The 19,716-nt window shown below is 36.1% G+C and overlaps 1 protein-coding gene across 1 annotated transcript in view; it reads left to right on the forward strand.

The window, feature by feature from the left end:
- Positions 1-19,716, forward strand: part of LRRK2 (leucine rich repeat kinase 2) — an 82,600-nt gene that overhangs the window by 43,219 nt on the left and 19,665 nt on the right. The window contains exons 24-38 of the mRNA XM_088152554.1: positions 895-1,145; positions 1,770-1,918; positions 3,713-3,806; positions 4,785-4,971; positions 6,325-6,506; positions 7,083-7,312; positions 9,484-9,611; positions 11,015-11,233; positions 14,024-14,225; positions 15,147-15,235; positions 15,521-15,708; positions 16,076-16,230; positions 17,705-17,851; positions 17,992-18,183; positions 18,613-18,759. Coding sequence (XP_088008680.1) covers positions 895-1,145; positions 1,770-1,918; positions 3,713-3,806; positions 4,785-4,971; positions 6,325-6,506; positions 7,083-7,312; positions 9,484-9,611; positions 11,015-11,233; positions 14,024-14,225; positions 15,147-15,235; positions 15,521-15,708; positions 16,076-16,230; positions 17,705-17,851; positions 17,992-18,183; positions 18,613-18,759 — 2,560 coding nt within the window. The remainder of the gene's footprint in view (positions 1-894; positions 1,146-1,769; positions 1,919-3,712; positions 3,807-4,784; positions 4,972-6,324; positions 6,507-7,082; positions 7,313-9,483; positions 9,612-11,014; positions 11,234-14,023; positions 14,226-15,146; positions 15,236-15,520; positions 15,709-16,075; positions 16,231-17,704; positions 17,852-17,991; positions 18,184-18,612; positions 18,760-19,716) is intronic.

A 19,716-nucleotide genomic window follows, 5' to 3' on the forward strand; every position in this document is an offset into this window, starting at 1 on the left:
TCATTTTACTTAAAGCTCAGGAGTTCACTAATAGGGTAGTCAGTTAAACATTCAATAGCCGGTTATTCATGGCTACAGTATATACATGCAAAATGGCTGCTATCTAGACATTACATTTAGGCATATTTCCATCCATCCTTTATACTACCAAGTGAAGTGAGCTGGGCGACTACAGGAGGGAGAGGGGTCTTTTGGGCTGTGCAGTCCCTGCCGAGGCACACTTTCGGTGGTGGGGCCCTTCTTAGTCTCACCAGGATAGCACACTTCACCCTTATGTTAATGTTTTGCAGCATCAAGCAAAGAAAACACATTCATTCATTCATTCATTCGAGTAATTTAATTTTGCATAGTTTTAAGGGCCTGTTCTATGTTCAAATGGTGGCAGATCTTTTTTTGCTCCTTTCTGATTTATTAGTTGCATTTTATTATATAAATTATAAGGGCTACTCTCCACTTAACAGTATATAATCAAAATGAAATTAAATTGAATTGAATAAAAATAAGATATATTTAATTCCAAATGATTGGTTTTTACCCAATCTAATAGATAATTTGTAGAACCTGGACTGAGAAGAGATAAAGTGTTTGGGGTCAGTGAACAATCTGAAATTTCATGAAGGGGTCAGTGAAATGAAGAGTTTGGGGACCCCCAGACTATCATGTCTCACTAAGTTATAGTAAAACTGAGTTATGGTAAAACTGGGGAATCCATTTATGTTTTTTAGAGGAGTTCCCTGAGAGAATCGTGTCACACATATTTTACTGGATTTATCTTCCCAGATATGTATATCACTTTTAAGTGATACCTTAAATAATCTACTTTTTGTATCACCTTATCCATATATTTATTGTCTTATAATTTATTTACTTATTTATCCTAACTTTTTCTTTTAGACCTTGAAGTGTTTGACATATCTTGACCTACACAGTAACCGTTTGAAGTCTTTTCCACAATACCTCTTAGAAATGCCTCAGATTGCTCATCTCGATGTTTCACGAAATGATATCGGATCATCCTTATCTTTCAATCCGAACATCACCTGTCCAACTCTAAAGTTACTGAATTTATCATACAACCAATTGTCAATCATTCCTGAATATCTTGCCAATGTTTTAATAAAGTTGGAGCATCTTATATTGGAAGGGTGAGAACGATACACAGAGGTTTTTATATATGTTTCCCCAGAGTTGCTATCAATAGTGAACAGCAAGATGAGGAAAACGTGTCCTATGGCATAAATGCATCCAGTCTACATTCAACCATCTTTCTTCTGCCTGTCTTTTCATATGGACTTGGAGATAATCTTACAGGCATTTCCTCCTGTCCTGTCTTACTCAGTGGCATAGCTTTCAGAGTGCTCCCATTCTTTTTCATAAGCAGAATTCTAGTAGTAGCATTTTATACAATATGGTTCTGCTGTCTATATTATCAGAACCTATGACTGAACTGTGGGGATGTTGCAATAAAGAAAAATGTTATTTAAACAAATGCCTCTTCAGATCTTTGAACTGCATCAAAAGCTTCTACTTGTTGAGGATTAGAGTTAGGATTAATTGCATTCTTGGTTGCAGGAAATATTCCCATTTAGCTTTAGTGTGTCTAAGTCTGCTTTTCATTCCTTTTAGTCATTGTCCCTGATAAATTGTACAGCTGGGTGGCAGGTATGGGAGAAAAGTTCTGCAGGATGGTACTTAGCATTCAACACCTGACCTGTAAGAATACAGTTGTTTTCTTTTCCCTTTAATTCTCTTCTTTTCTTTTCTCCTAGTAACAAACTTTCGGGTATATTCTCACCAATATGTTTGAAAGAACTGATAGTTTTAAACATTAGCAAGAATTGCATATCGTTTTTGGTTGAGGAATTTCTGAAGGAGTGTTTGAAACTGGAAATGCTGAATGCAGGGGCAAATTTACTTGGTGAGTATGTAGTACTAGGTGGAATGGTGTTAAGAGTGGTAGCAGTATGAGGTAAAATTAAACATGTTGCTGAAACCTTAGCTAGCATAATCAATTATAAAAGTTCATGATATCTGTTTTTGTTTTATTTTATTAAAATCCAGTGTAACTTTGAGTGGCATACAGTATACAAAATTTAAATCAGTCCACACAATACTGCAATAATACAAAAAGAATGTTCAGAGAAAACAGCCACCATCGTACAGATCAGACAGCCTACAGGGGCCCACTGTCCACTCTAGCCCAAGGCCTGGGGAAAGAGCCGGGTCATAAAGGCTCATCTAATTAAAGTCATGGTGGGGACTGTACAGATCTCTCGGGGGATGTCATTCCAGAGGGCAGGCGCTATGGCAAGGCCCATTTCCTGGGCCCCATCAAGTGACACTGCTTAATGGATGGGACCTAGAACATGCCAACTCTGCCAGATCATATAGGGTAGCAGCAACTATGGAATACATGTGGTCTCTCAAGTAACAAGGCCCTATGCCATTAAGGGCTTTATTGGTCATAATCCACACCTTGAATTGCATCTAGAAGCCAACGGGTAACCAGTGCTGTTCCCAGAACAGAACACAGGCCTAACAAGATAGGCCATAATTGCCAATGCCACTGCTTTCTAACCAGCTGCAGCTTCTGAGTAGTTTGCAAGGGCAACCTCATGTAGAATGTATTGAAACATAGGTAGTCCTCGTTTTGTGACTGCCTTGTTTAGCAATTGTTTGCAGTTACAACGATGAAGAAAAAGTAACTTTACAACCAATCCTTGTAAGCTGAAGTAAGATTGTAAAATTGTGATGTTTCACTTAACAACTGCTTCACTTAACGACTAAGTTGCCAGTCCCAATTGCGGTCGCTAAACGAGGACTACCTATAGTCCAAATGTGAGTTGATCAAAGGCATATGGAAGGTCACCAATTTTCCCCTCCTGGTACAGAAAAACGACACGGGAAAATATCAAATATTCATGGTATGTTGGTACAATAGACCAGCTGAAGTATATTTATATGGGTAACAGCTTTAGCAATAGTACCTTTTAATTGGAGATTATTGTATTTCTAGTCTATGTATATTTAAAATCAAGTAAATTAAGTCTAAAAGCAGCCTGAAAAACAAGAAAGCTTTTAATAATTGGAATTGTGACCTGGAAAGGACCAAGACCCCATTTCTCTGTATTTTGAAAATAAGAGCTATAATTTTTGCAAAAATATTTGGAATTGTTTTAAATAACACAGATCTACTTATGCGTACAAAATGTGTTAGAAATGGCATTAAGTTCAACATATGAAAGTCTTCAGTGAAATTAATTTTATGCTGCCAATCTGACATATTATACCATGTATCACAGTTTCTATGGCTTCCCTTTCTAGAAGCCCCTTCTGTTCTGAGGATATCTCCCTGTTCTTTCAGTCAGTTTCATTTATGGTTGCTAGAAAAATTGGATTGTTTAGACTAAGGGAAAATGGATTTTCTGCAATGTAAATTTAATAAAGGAAACATATTTCAATGGTGAATCTTCTTCTCATGCACCACAATAATGGGGCATGACTATTCTATTCTCAACTGACCAGCTTTCACCCGTTTCTTTATATAAGAAATTTGGGTGGTCGATAAAATGTGATCATTGTACGGGCTTGTCTGTTTTTTAGGGGAAAAAATCTGTACTATAAGATATATGTTTGATAATTGCATTCTTAAGCTGTCTTATGACTCAGTAATTTTACAAACCAATTATGTGTTCATTTATATATGTTTTAGATACCATACCCGACTTGCCATTTAACATAACTACATTGAAACTATCTCAGAATGTTTTTTCTAGCGTTCCAAAAGCAATTCTTCTTCTACCACAGTAAGTTACTAGGCCATATAAGTTAAAATTTGCACCTGCTGTTCTTGTGACCTCCACAAATCCACTGTGTTCATTGCTTGGGGGAAAAAAACGTGCCTGTCATGTATCTTATTACTAATGAAAGATCTCTTAACCAGAATCCTTTTGGTTGGAGGTTTTTTTTTAAAATAAACCCTCCCCAAATGCATATAGTTGGTTCTGAACAGTTTATTATCCATGGTGGCAAACATTTCTAAAGCCACATATTTCATTTTGGGGAACATCTTTTCCTGTCCATCTCCAATATAAGCTTGGGCATAGCACAGAAAATTAAATGCCACTATAGTTTCTGCAAAGAAAGTTTTGCTGGCCGTGCTCTTCCTTCCTTTAACAATCTGAATTCCTTGAGACGGTGCCACTTTGAGTTGAGGACTGCATATCAAATAGCTTGCCTCTCTTGCTTTCTATCTGAGCAACTGCTATTTTTCCGCAGAGGCTGAATCTTTAACTGTCGTAATGATTTTTCTGGCAATGACATTTTACGCAGAATTCTTAAGATACGCTTGTCCTTTCTAATCTGGACAGAATCACAGTATGATCTTTATAAAGATTCTAACTGGTATCTGGCATTCTTAGGAATATAGAAACAAAGATGAATAGGGACTTGCAATCTCAGATAGTAAAGAATAACTAAGAAGTATCTATTCCAGAATGAATGTTTTATTTATTATTAAATAAATTATTTAATCATTTATTTTTTAAAAAGTCCTATTATAAAAAGTTTTGAGTTTGTAGTTCATCCTTTTTAAACATTTTCAGTGTGTTAGTAGTATGAATATCTACTACTGCTTCTCTTTTCTCTGTTTCTTGCCTTTAGACATGAATCAGAGCCAATCATGCTAGAATTATTTCAGTTTCCTCAGACATTTAATGTTGTGTAATGTTAAAAAAAAAAAAGTTTAATTTAGTAGCAATTGTGTTCATGTCTCTTTTTACCAGTTTGCGATCAGTGGATTTAAGCAGCAATAAAATTGTAACGTTACCTGGGCCTGTGCATTGGAAATCCTCCAATTTAAGAGAGCTGCTATTTAACCATAATCAAATAAGGATTCTAGACTTGAACAAAAAAGCTTTTTCATGGTCTCGGCTCGAAAAGCTACATCTGTCTAACAACAAATTAAAAGAGGTAATACATGACAAGATAGTGAATGTCTGGACATTATCATCATGCAGTGATACATAAATTTCTTCATTGGATCAAAATACTTCCAGGGGTGCCTGAAGCAATTGCTTTCTCCTGAAAATTACATTCCTTTAGCCTTGATTGTATTGGACTGGGACTGTAAATAAATTTAATAATAATCAGCCCTGATTTATTTTAAGACAGAGAAGCTAGATGGCCTCCCTCTAAATAACTGCTAGAGTATTTACCATAGAAGCAGATGAGAAAAATGTTTGATTTTCACATCTGTCTTAATGCAAAGCTTATGCTGTAAATAGAAGGTCAAGAGGCCAGAGAGGAAGGTCTCTCAAACTGTATTGCTAAACCTCAAGCATGCAGGTAGGTCTTCAGAAGAACCCATTAAGTGTGCAGAGGCATTGGGAATATAGAATGGACCTTACAATATTAGTGGAGCATGGGCCTCCAGAATAAACTTCCCTTCCAGATAAGCAGAGAGAACATACACTTAAGTGCCACAGAATGCTGAAACAATTCTTCATCAATCAACAAGAATTAAAAGCCAGTAATATTGGGTTGGAGATGGGGGTGGTAGGCAGACGCAGTTGGTAGAAGGGTATGCCGAAGGAAGGGAATTAGATGCAGGCTTCTTAGAAGAATTCATCCCCAAATAATGGATGGAACCCAGTATAGAATTCAAAATAATTACAAGAAGAACATTTGGATTCATTTACTATTTCTTTGATTAAATTTAATTCCTTCAGATTTCAGACACTTGCAAAGTTAAGTACAATTTTTTTTCTGAGAGAGAGATTTGAAAATGAAGGTTCTGTTTCTGACTACTGAAAGAATCATTCCATTAAAGAAGAGGCTACCCTGGAGAAAAATATGTGATAGAATTTTATGTAACACAGAACAGCATCAGATAAATTGCATTTAAAAAGGTTTCTTGGGGAATTTCCAGTAATTATGTTAAGGAAAATTATACAGAGAAACTGTGTGTTAAAAAAAGTAAGCAAAAATCCCAAGAAGATATTTCTTAATAGAATAGAAGGAATCTGTAAAGCAAAACTCCCAAAAGATAAACCAATATAGCTCTACTAACATGGCCAGCAAAATGGACAGGCTTTACTTTTTATATGTTGTAAATTGTTATATTCCCTGTAAGAATGATGAACTATAAACAGTGTAGAAAAGTGTGCTATTCTTATATAACTTGAACACTTAAAAAGAAGAAATGATTGGCATAGAATAACTGGCTACATTTTATTAGCTTGGCATTTAACTGATATTTAACTGATATTTATAACTGATAGATTAACAGTTCTGTTCTGAAAAAATATTCTTCTTTGTCTCTAGATTCCTCCTGAAATTGGGTTTCTTGATAACTTGACATCTTTTGATGTTAGCTACAATTCAGAGTTGCGATGTTTTCCAGATGAAATGGGAAAGTTGTTGAAAATATGGGACCTTCCTTTGGAAGGATTACATCTTAATTTAGATTTTAGACATGTGGGATGTAAAGCAAGGGATATTATCAGGTGAGTTTTCTGACAATTCTTTCTATAGCTTTTGGTGGCTATTTTCACTGGAAAAATACCAATAATAAATGGGTCAGTGTCTGGGCCTAATATGTACATTTTGGTTTGGACATGGGCTTTCCAAAATAGCTCATTCTGTGCATGGATCATTTTGCACATTCCTATTTAATTGAAACAAATCTGCTTTAAGTTGTGATTTACTTCAGCTAACCATAGTTAATCCTAACTATACTTGATCCTAGTTCAGATATATTTCTAAATTGGCTGGCCTAACATGAAGATTTTGGACTCCTTTTGTAGCTATTCCAGAAAAGACAAGGGAAACTCATCCTCCTAAGGCTCACTTGAGTTTATTTTTGTAATAATGAAATGACTACATCAAAACATCTAAATGCAGCTTTGTCTTTTTCAAGTTTTTGTCTTGGCTAAAAATATTACACAAATGTGATATTTTTTATTTTTATCAGTAGTTGTAATATTTGGATGGGTTCGCTTTTTCCACTTTTTTTTTCCTGTGGAGGATTATTTTTTTAAATGATTCTGTAATTAAAAAGGCTTTCCATCTCCTTATGCCAGGTTCCTTCAACAGCGTTTAAAGAAAGCTGTCCCATATAATAGAATGAAGCTCATGATTGTTGGAAATACTGGCAGTGGTAAAACGACCTTGTTACAACAACTAATGAAATGCAAGCGGCCAGACTTGGGGATGCAGAATGCTACAATTGGAATTGATGTGAATGACTGGAAGATTCCACTGAAGGGCAAAGTAAAGAAAGAAATAATTTTAAATGTCTGGGATTTTGCAGGTATTCTCTCTCACATGGGGTGAGACTGAGCAAATGCAAAAGCTATGTCCAGAATTTAGGAGAAGCAGCATGTATGTATCCCCTGACATTTTGGATAGCATTTAGCTGTCCATATATATGCAGAATGAATGAAGTGAGAGTAGCATTATGCATCATCGTGCTTTTATATTTGAAGACACTCAGGACTCTGTGCTTTTAGTGTTCCTGCTCAGAAAATGTCCCTGCACATGCAGCTATTTATGTAGTTGCTGCCTTTTGAATTCATTCATTTTGTCCAGGACAAAAGGTCATGTGACTTTGAGGGCCAAGGACTTAATATAACTCCCATCTCTATCTGTGTGTTACTGTTACATATGGTGAAGAAATGAGCTTATGATTGATCAACTATGCTTATTTTTCTTTTTATTCTAATTTGTATTACATTTTAAGACTTTGTGTGAATATATCCAGTCCATAGTGCATAACTATTTCCTGAATTTGATGGAAGTTAGTAAGTGCATGCTTGGGCCCTCTGTTGGACCACCGAGGAAGATTGAGAGACATACTTAGTAGTTACTTGAGATGTAAATGGTAACTCAGGCTGACCTTTCTTGGACTTGTTAGCTAAGCAGGTCAGGCTTGGTTAGTACTTGGAGAAATTCTCAGAATTTCCAAGGGCTATAGCAGGATTTCTCAACCTTGGAAATTTTAAGATGTGTGGACTTCAACTCCCAGAATTCCCTAGCTTGCATGCTGGCTAGGGAATTCTGGGAGTTGAAGACCACACATCTTAAAGTTGTCACGGTTGAGAAACACTGGGCTATAAGATGGATTGGGAGGTGGGATAATATCTTGGAAGAAGGCTGTGGCAAACTACTTCTATTCTATTGCCAAGAAAACTCTGTGGATGCATCCATGGAAGTTAGCATGTTTTGAGAGTGATTTGAAGATGGCTTGAACTCTCACCATGGAATGAACCACATTTCAGTCGTTCATTGAAACAATTGTAAAATGCATACGTTTGGTAATCTGAACTAACATCTATGAATGTAATGAATTAGTTTATGATATGAAAAATTCAAGAAGTCATTGAAAAATATAAGGAAAGGGTTGGCAGCCTTAATGTGTCTGGATTAGTATTCATGAGTAATGGACTATTAATTTAGTTTTAAAGATAATTTCCAGGGTCCCAAGAATGGATATGAGCTCACAAGAGAACTATGCAACCAGTTACCGTATTTTTCCGTCAATAAGACGCCCCCATGTACAAGATGACCCCCACTTTTCCAACCCAAAATTAAGAAATCAACATTTTAAAGATAGTGCAGAACACATTTTTATTTAGTAATTAGTTAACATTGACCTGATACACTCGGTGGGAGGAGGTCCAAACCGTCTCTCTGCAGCTCTATTTCCATGCTCTTTTGCATAACTGATTACATTCAAGCACGAGTGAAACTGCTGATAGCTTGTCTCTGCAAACAGACTTCCTCCAATTGGTTTGTTCAGCATCAGCTGACGTCAGTTACATAAGGCTCGTGATTGGAGGAAGTCTGTTTGGGAGACAAGCTATTTCACTCGTGATTGGAGGCTAGCAATAGGAGGAAGCCTCTTTGCAGAAACAAAGTATGGGCAGTTTTGCAACCGCGCGGTTCTCTCCTCGGCTGACTTCCTTGAATAAGACGCCCTTCAATTTTTAGGGTAAGGATTTTAGAAAAAAGTATCGTCTTATAGTCGGAAAAATATGGTAATTTCTCCTTTAACTTTGAGTTGATCCTGCTGTGAAATACACAGACTACTTTGCAGTTGTAGAAATTAATACTGCAGTGTGAATTGCTACAGAGGAAGGAAACCTGGAGCCCGTCTTTAGATCTACCATATATCTTCATGAGAATAGGGGAACACAGTTCAAGTTATTTTTCTAAACCTCCAAAACCTTCTGAGACATTTGGTTTTAAACCTTTCCTATGATGTCTATGTGTGTGTAGACACACGTAGTGTGAGAGAGCATATTTGAAAACACACTATTCCTTCATAATCTGTAACATTTTGTTGTTGCTTTTGATGGTCGCCTAACATGTTTTAAACTATGTTTAAATTCTCTTCTCACTTTTGTGAGAACTGGAGGTTGTGTAGGGCATACGTGGCATACACGGCCTCTGCCAATTACCGCTGTATTCACTGTTCTTTAGGTCAGGAAGAATTCTATAGTGCTCATCCCCACTTTATGACTCAGCGAGCTCTATACCTTGCTGTTTATGACCTTAGCAAAGGAGAGTCAGAAGTGGATGCTATGAAACCATGGCTGTTTAATATCAAGGTAACATACTTAACTGATCTTTAAAAAAACCTGATACAATAGAGAATTTGTGAGTCTGACTATGGCAGGAGAAATGACTTTGTGGCTCTCCTATGCTTGCGTAAAGACAAACTCCTGATAGCCCCAGTCAGCTAGTGGGGTTATCAGGGATGTGGGCTCCAATACCACTCATTAACCTTATACAATGTTTTAGATCTGGGAAATAACCCCCGCCAGCATTTCTTTTTTTCTTTTGAGATTTGGCTTTCAACCCATGTCTATAGGAATTTGTGAAAATCAGAAGTGTGTTGGGGGGATTGTTAAGTAAAAAGTTAGGAGTGTTTAATTTGGAGGAAAGATAATTAAGGGATTCCAAGAGACTATTTTTCCAATGTCTAAAGGGTTATCACACCTAATATGAAACAGACTTGTTCTCTGTTACTCCAAGAAAGAAAAATTTGGTTGAAAATTTATTTATTCACACACACACACACACACACACACACACACATATGTATGTATATGTATTTCTTCCTCCCCCATCTCTTTTTCCTATTGTGCCTTTTTTTTCTTTAAGTTCATAAACCTGAATGCAGTGACAACAAATTGTTGTTAAACTTTTAACTGTTCTTTGGGAACCTTTATGTCTGAATAGTGGGATATAGATGCTTTAAATAAATAATGAACTTAACAGTAAGTTGCGTTTAAGAGTGGAATAGACTGACTCTATTCGGTCTAGATAGGTGCTTTCCTTCATAGGAAGAAAGTCAACAAATTAGATTAGACAATTGTTGGAGGGGCTATAATCGCGTTCTTCATTGCCGTTATTGCATTAGACTAAATAATTTCCAAGACCACTTCCAACTTACTTAGAAGTAATGTAGGGCAAACTGTCTAAAATATGTCTGCAATTTCTCATCTTTTCTTGCTGTGAACATCTAAACGGAAATATATCCCTATTAAGTTTGGCTGGGACATCAGCATTCTAGTGCTCATAAAAACCCTTTGAATTCTTTGCAATGTATAAAAGATACCATAGTTAAGGATTTTTTGTGAAGTGTTAAAAACATGCCTTGAGAATAGGAACAGAACATTTTTCCTAATTTAGTAAGAAAAAATGTATTTCTGTTTGAGTTCTGTTACAGAAGTATATACTGTTCTGGTCAGTGATTGGTCAGTGACTGGCTCGTGAGAATAAGGAATTTGAGGACCTTTTGCTTAAGTAACTGAGACTCTACTTCCCATGTTGCCTAAAGATGGCACAGTGATTAGTGAGAACTCTAAACTGCATGACAAATCTAAAGTGGAATCCTGGTTCCAAGGTGGCTAGGAGGGATGCTAAGGTGGAATAAAAACAACTACAAATAAGAGGATGGTTATGGATAAGAGTCTTAACTGAGGACTTTGCAAATCCTGCTTTATAGGCCCGGGCATCATTGTCACCTGTGATTCTCATCGGTACTCATTTAGACATCTCTAATGAGAAACAGCGTAGAGTTTGCATCAGTAAAATTACCAAGGAACTGATGAATCAGAGGGGATTTCCGAAAATCCACGACTATCATTTTGTGAATGCTACAGAAGAATCTGAGACTATGATTAAACTTCGACAAATCATCATAAAAGAAAGTCTGAATTTCAAAGTAAGCCATTTCACTTTTATATAGAAGTATAAATACGTAAACTGTTGATACATTCTGTTAAAGCTGCACGTTCTCAGGTTTGCATATTTGTATCAAATCTTGCTCTATTAGCAATTGGAGAAGTTACTGCATAATTTGAGTGCAATTCTTTAATGTCATAAATATGGATTCGGTTTCTCCCAGATGGTTCAAAGAAGACATCTACACAGTGTCTGGGTTAACCACTGCAGAAAATATGGCTTATTTAACAATAGTTTGTTGACTAAGCTACAGCTGACCAGATTCACCCCACATTCTAAAGTCATGAATCATAGTTTAGAAGACACAATAGCTGGGTTTACACAGCACACTAAACCAAAACCAAATAAGCCACCTTATGGCTTAGTTTGAATGCCTGATCCTTCTTAATGGCTTAATCTCTTCACTGTTCAGGAAGGCAGAGAATATACAAGGTCTGGATTTTTGTCTGCTCTCCCTCTTTTTCATGTCATCACCTGCCTTTATTCAGGATGGTTCTGTTCTCTCAGTTCCTCCTTTCGTAATCTATATTTGTCTTCCTTCAAGGACTTCTTTAGTTCTTTGTTCTGACAAAGGCCACCTGCAGGGAATATCCAAGTTATTCCCCTTAGCATTATATCATCTAAGTTCAGCAGTCAGAGAAAAAAAATGAAGCCAGGTTTCTAAATAATGTATGATATCACTTGGGTTGTCTTGAGAGATTAGTAAAAAAAAAAAAAAAAAAGTGGTAATGCCCTCTCCTTTTTAGATGTGCCTTATTTCTGAGTACTTGATCAAATAGAAATGTGGGGTATAAATGGAATGAATGAATGAATGATTGAATGATTGAATGATTGAATGAGCGAGCAAACAAGCTGTATCTATTCCAATGAAGTGCAAAACAGTTAATCTAAGATATTTGGGAGATAGGGGAGCAGGAGAAATACTGCTGATTAGCATTTCAAAATTTAATAAACCGTGTCAAAAATAAATATCAGATAATAAAAGAATGCTATAACAATCCAGCTTTATAGCAAGTGTATTAACTCGGTTGGACACTGACACTTGTAAAAATGCTACACATGGTCTGAAAAATTTTTACAATCCAGAGTTTAGATTATAGATTGTTCCTCTGTAATTTTATAAGCTGTCCAGAGCCATTAGAAGAGTGACAAAACATACATATTCTAAATGAATGAATGATGAGTGCTGATGTGTTGGCTTCCCTAAAGTAAGATCCCTTCAAATTTCTTCCTTTTCCTACATGATACAATCTGATATACTTTTGAATCAAGAAAGTTGAAATCAGTGCATGGGTTATCTTGAACTATAATTAAGAGAATTGGAGTTTTATTCTTCCTAGTCCATTATACGTATCCATTCTATAGAGTCCCTGGGGCTCTCTGAGCTTGGTTGTTTTCTTGCAGATATTTCATTACCTGATTAGGTAACATCTTCAGTGCACTGATTCAGCACTGAAGATGTTCCTGGTTGGGTAATGAAATGTTTGCAAGAAAACAACCAAACTCAGAGAACCCCAGGAACTCTACAGTTCAACCCTGAGCTACATATATTCTCTTCTGTTGGTACATATCCATTCTTCTTTCTTCTCCCCATTGATAATAATATCAGTACCACTTTATCTCTGATTAACAGCCATGGAGGATGGTTTGGGATTTGCAAGCAAGAGTACAAACAGAAAAGAGGGAGTAGTGCAGTCCCATAGCCTGTAACTCTTTGATTGTCCTATGAGCATGGGCAAGAAAGAGGCAGCACATGCATCATGATGTCATCATGCAAATGACGCAGCTTATGTACTTACATGAGACATCATGACATAATTACATAATCATGTTGTTTGCATTTTGATGTCATGGCTTATTACAGAGAGTACTGTCTATGAAGTGTTAACCAGTGATCCTTAATTTTGTCTATCTGTACTACTAAATACTAATATTACAATACTTTATAGCAAATATAGCAACCATCAAATTTCTCAGGTTAGTCCTTTGCCCCACCTATGTACTTGCCAGTCTCAAAATTCTCTTTCTCATTATTGTAGCCCACTTACCTTTCTAAGTGCTTTGACAGTGGCAGCTACTGTGGTGTGGGACATCATTACTTTCCCAGTATCTTTGGGGGAACTATATATAATATGCAGCTTTTGCCCTTAATGCTGCAGCAATGGTTGGCTGAATTAATAGTGGACAGGCAGGTAGATTGGTAAAGACTCACAGGATAGCAATAAGCAGTAGACATAGTAAATTATGTTGCAGTAGTGGGAAATAGAGATTGAGTGTTAAAAAACACTCAATTTTTTATTCTCCCTTCCTTTCAGCTGTTGTCTGTCACTTATTACTATTAGAAACTGCTTGTTATGTGCTGGTAGAACACATTATGATTCCATAAGCTCCTTCACAGCTGCATTTAAAATTTACTTTTTCTTGCACTATTATACAAAAACGCTTCAGTCAGCTAACAGAACTTTCATTTGGAAGTTTCACTATATGTGTCTTCCCTATAGTTCTGGAAAGAGTAAATCTTTGCCAAAAAAAAAAGATGGATGTCTCATGATAAGAATGGACAAGGAATTGGATACCAAACTGTTTCTAGTGCTATAGGAAACATGATGGGGTTCAATTTGGCTTGAAATTATGGCCTGACTGATCCCATTGGGGTATAGACTGGACCAAACTCTAATCCATGTTTCAGGGGAAATTATTGACTAGGAAAGTGTGATACATTGCTAAGGTATTCATCAAAATACCTGAACAAAATGTGTTTTTTCTGCAGATCAGAGACCAGCCAGTGGTTGGCCAGTTAATTCCAGACAGCTATTTAGAACTTGAGAAGAGTATTCTAGAAGAACGCAAAAATGTGCCAGTTGAATTTCCTGTGATCGATCAGAAACGGCTGTATGAATTGGTGCAACAAAAGCAGTTGCAGTTGGATGAAAATGAACTCCCTCATGCTGTGCATTTTCTGAATGAATCAGGTAAAATGTGGCTATTAGACTGTTAGTGGGTCCACGATTATTTTTTTTCATTTAACAAAAAGATTACGCCAAGTTTGTAATTGCTTTCAACATTTTGTCATCCAGTGCACAGGGGAATTGCCTGGATTCTGTTGCCCTAAAACGATTTATCCCAACATGGTGCTCCCTAGAGGTGAATCCTTGGACTTGACAGAACTCAGCACCTCTGGAGTTCACCATGTTTGGGAAATGTTGCCTTTCTCTGAACCTGGTGGGTTGTCATCATGTTGGACTTGCTTTTTGAAAACATAATTTCAAAGGAGCTAGACATTCACTAAAATCTAGAGAGGAAGATGCTGATACCACTATTGTATACTTTGATGATATATGAGAGTGGTATGTATGCAGAACTCAATTTTGTTAAGTATTTATAGAGACAGACCATAAAAATGCCTCAAATAGTTTTATTCATCATAGAGTAATGACAAATGTATACATTATAGTATAAAAAATATGGCTTAAACTCATATATGCCAGTTAACCACATACATGCAGCCCTTTTCCCTAAAAAAAAAATCTGTATCATTTTTCCTCACACCTGAATTCTTGAGGTTTCATACCCTTATTAGGTGAAAGAATACTACGAAAGGGAAATTTGCAGGGAACAATGTGGTGATCAGCAAAAAGTAAAATTTCTACCAGCCTGTATCCCTTCAAATGCCTTTATCTTCCATTTGAATAGATTTAGTAAGTCTATTTTCTATTACAATATTCCTCTGTGATGATGCACAGGATTTGGTGTTAGAGATAAGCAAACCTTCAGATGGAAACCTTGGGGTCCTCCACTGAGCAAAGAGTAGTGAATTATAAAGTAATAAACCACACTGTTTTTAAATGTTCAGTATGCATTGATACGTACTAAGTAGACTATTTTTTATTTAGGTGTCCTCCTCCACTTTCAAGATCCAGCACTTCAGCTAAGAGATTTGTATTTTGTTGATCCCAAATGGCTATGTAAAATCATGGCCCAGGTCAGTTTCAAATGTTGTTCCAAACGGTTTTCTGGTTCACCCCATGTTTTCATCTTCTTATCCTCGGGTTATCTTCACTTATTGTCTGAATGATTATTTCTCTCTTACCTTCCAGGCTTGAGAAATTTCACAATAGCTTTTCATTTGGAATCTTGACAGGGGAGGGATAATAATGCTTTGGGTGTAATGTTATTTTAAAACTAAGGAAAAAAGCTTTGTGTGTGATGTTATTCTAAAACTAAGCAAATAATACTCATGTTTGTGAGACTGATTTCTTTTCCATAGATCTTGACAGTGAAAGTTGATGGCTTTACTAAATACCCCAAAGGAGTCATAAAGCGTTCTGATGTAGAAAAATTCCTGCTAAAGAAAAGTAAATTTCCTAAGATATACATGTCCCAGTACTTCAGGCTTCTAGAAAAATTTCAGATTGCCTTGCCACTAGGAGAAGATCAACTGCTTATTCCAAGCAGGTAAACAAACGTTAGAATTCATTGTTACATGAGCGTCTCCAGGGAGAGGGAGGGTGTGGGAATCAAATAACATCTCATACATTATGACTTCATTACAAATGATGTGGATTATTTAATTTGTATCTGTGGTCACTGAAGCAAATTATATATTTCCTGTCATTTGTGCAATGATACCATGGCACCCATGACATCAGTGGGGCTTCTTATAGATGCTTGTTCATTGTTATAGTGTCATCCATTAATTATAACTCAAAGAAGATATTCTACACATTTTGGCTGTAACCCCATCACCAACTTTGGGAAAAGTAAAGTCAGAAGAGGGAAAAACAGCTTTTTTTTTTTTTTCCTTTTCTTTTTTCTCTTTAAGCTTGTCGGATCATCGGCCTGTGATAGAATTACCCCACTGTGAAAACTCTGAAATTATTATAAGACTGTATGAGATGCCATATTTTCCTATGGGATTTTGGTCCAGGCTAATTAATAGACTGCTTGAAGTGTCTTCATATATGCTTTCTGGAAGAGGTACATGATTGGAAGGAAATTGGCTAAATCTGTACAAAGGGCCTTTGGGGAAAACTTTAGTTAGCTGATTTGCTACTGCTTTTGTCTCTTAGTTCAACTATTGGACTTTGGTTTTAAAGTCATCTAGGCACTTGCTTAATTCATGCTACGCTTTCAGCATGAGCTCTGCGAGGCTATAGGCTAAACTATATTTGATGCTAAAAACATTGCTTGGATTTGTATGTATTTTTAATTCAATGGGACCTACTTTCAGGTACAAAAGAGATAAAGATCAGGCTGTTACATGACATTTTTGGATTGCTATCCTGGTTTGTCACAAAGAATCTGCACGTAGAAAGTCACTGACATAGAGGTGTTGGGGAGGAGGTAGATAGACATGATTATGAATATCCATAAATGCAAAGAAGTTTAAGACAGGATAGCAAGGATAAGGGACTTCATTTAGGGAACTAGAACACATGTTTTATGAGTTATCGTGTGTTTTAGTACCTTCACAATATTAAGATTCCAAATGCTGTTAATTTATGACAGTAGAAGTATTCTCCTTGCAGATTTGCTAGACTCCTCTCACTACCTGATCCCTGACTTGTGAAGGGGTGTCTCCTGGAGCAAATGAATTTCTCCACTCCTTTTTGCACCAGCTGGTTTACATCTTTATCCAATCAAATGCATACCTTTGGTTTCTCTCCGGAATTCTTTTTAAAATCAAATTAATGCAAATAATAATCTATTATTTAAAAACAGGGTGCTGAATGTCTTTGCCCAAAGAAATTTGTTTAAATTATCACAAAATAAAATTGCCCCTTGGTACATACTTAATAAAACAAAATCGAACGCAGATGTTAACTGAGGTGTGTTACGATGCCATCCCTCCGAGAGGCACTTACAAGAACTTCTGCGGCTCCAGCAAATGACATCAGCAACTAGAGAGGGACACTTTCTGAACATCCCATATAATATGTGCTGCTGCCCTTGCTCCAAGGAAATTATGGAAGATTTTACCCATTATTTATTATACTGCCCTATTTCCGCTTCAGCATGTGGAAAATTTCTGGAGCTCCTCTTGGTAAGAAAATCATTTTGGCTTGATTGATATAAAATCGAATATCTAATGAATTTAGACAAGGAGACACTGCTATGGAAATTAGCAAGCTTTGCACAGGCTGCTGCTAAACAGAGAGAATATTTTATCAAAAGTTCCTAATGTTTTCTAATATTTTATTTGCTGTAATAACACTGTTTTAATGTTTTTACTGATTTCTGTACATTTTAATGTATTTTATTAATGTTTGGCCACTTCTGTGCAGGTTTAATCTTATTTGTTACAACTGGTGGTCAAAACAATAATAAAAGTGATTTTTTAAAAAGTGATAAATTTATCCTGTGCATAAAATGATGTCAAATAAAGGGATCATATGTGAATTTACATGGGAAAACAACATTACAGAGTTAACTTCCCTCCCTTTCTCCCTAGAACGAGCTCTTCGTCCTAACAGGATGTATTGGAGGCAAGGCATATATCTGAATTGGTCCCCGGAAGCTTACTCCTTGGTGGAATCTGCAGTTCTTGAAAACAATCTAAACAGCTTTCTAAAAATTACTGTGCCTTCTTGCAGAAAAGGTTAAATATGCATCAGAACCTTTTTGTGGGGGAGGAATTGAGACTTAGTTGGTTTTGCTCATAGGAAAACATTTTAGTGTGTTTCTAATTATAGATACAGCAAACCACTATTTTTGTAATCTTTTCTTGGCTTTCTGAAGGTTGCATCATTTTGGGACAAGTCGTTGATCACATTGATTCTCTTATGGAAGAATGGTTTCCGGGTTTATTAGAAGTAGATGTTTGTGGTGAAGGAGAAACACTGTTAAAAAAATGGGCATTATACAGTTTTGAGGATGGGGAAGAACATCAGAAAATATTACTTGATGACCTACTTAAAAAGGCAGAGGAAGGTAGGTCTAATATTTCAGCAAAGCAGTTCTTAAATACTTTTTTGGTATACAGTAATAAATATATATCTCTTATAGTCAATTTCATAGTATTTTTAAATCAAAATCATTTCCAGTATAACCTGGAGCCATTAGAGCTAAAAGTTTGTCTTTCTCATTGTAATGAATATACAATGAAATCTTTTTTAACAGACTAATTGGTTGGAGAAGATATCAGACATTCCCAAATGGACCATTGTAGCTATGCATCTTTCTGGTTGTGCAGATTACATCATTTGCATCATATATGGAATGGTATCATTATGTAAATGACATAAATTAGAGTGGGATTTGGTCTGTTGTATAGAGATTCGAAAATAGGTTTTACTGTACTACTTTATCTTTGCATTTAATCGATTACACTTCCATATGTATTCCTCTTTATCCATGAAGGTGACCTCTTGATAAATCCAGATCAACCAAAGTCTACTGTTCCAATAGCCCAGATTGCTCCCGATCTGATTTTGGCTGATTTACCTAGAAACATCATGTTAAACAATGATGAACTGGAATTTGACCAAGCTCCAGAGTTTCTTCTAGGTAAAGACAATCTTTTTGTTGCTTCCTATAGCTAAGACAGACTAACACTTTTAGTGTAGGAAAGATTAATAAATGATTTACAACAAAAGCTCTTGGGGTCAAAGGCTTTATTTAGATTAAATTAGGAATCCTAATGTATTAGTTGTTTATTAATACTGTTGGGGGGGAGGAATTCTTAAATACTTCATCTGTGCCTGGTAGTGATATTCCTTAATTATAATTGCTTAACCTTAAAAATAGCTATTGCAATATTTTAATATAAATGGTACTGTTACAAGTATGTTATGAAATTAGGAATTTCATTCAATAGGTAATGTATAATTGTTTTGGAATACACTCAATATGCACACTAAAGTCTTGGGCGTTTCCATCATATTGTTTCTTCTCAGTCTACTTTGTGTATGGTTGAATAAGATATCCAACATTTGTTCCATATTCACCGATTGATTAGGGTCAGTGCTAAGTGACAATTGCAACCTGTGCTTTGAATTGAGGATTCAGAGAATATTATTGGCTACATACTTGATGCTAGGGAGCAGTGTTGTGAAAAGTGGTGGCTTTAATGGTCAACCCCCCAGGCCCAGTTTTGAATGTTTTTTTTCCAAATAATTATACATTGCTTAAGATGTTCAATTCTTTTCATATGTGTAAGGCTGTCAATATCAGATATCTTTATGTAAATATAAGGAAAGTACTTTCACATCTAGACAGCATTTACTCATCAAACTAAGCCATGGTTAATTTTAATCGTGGTTTGTTGAATTAGCTAAAGCCAATCTTGCTAAATAAAGATAAGCTGTTTGCCAATTACTGATCGGTTGTCTTCCCCTTTTAACTGCTTTTCCACCATTGCAGACTGATCAGGAGCTTGGGTGGGCACCCAAAGTGTAAGCTACCTTAAGTACAGTAAAGGCATCTTTTGAAGATAAAGGCCACAAACAAATAAAATAAATAAGT

The sequence above is a fragment of the Python bivittatus genome, unplaced genomic scaffold (genome assembly GCF_059951505.1).
Source record: "Python bivittatus isolate LINGU-HERP-01145 unplaced genomic scaffold, Pbiv_v1 ctg000010_np1212, whole genome shotgun sequence".
Taxonomy (NCBI): domain Eukaryota; kingdom Metazoa; phylum Chordata; class Lepidosauria; order Squamata; family Pythonidae; genus Python; species Python bivittatus.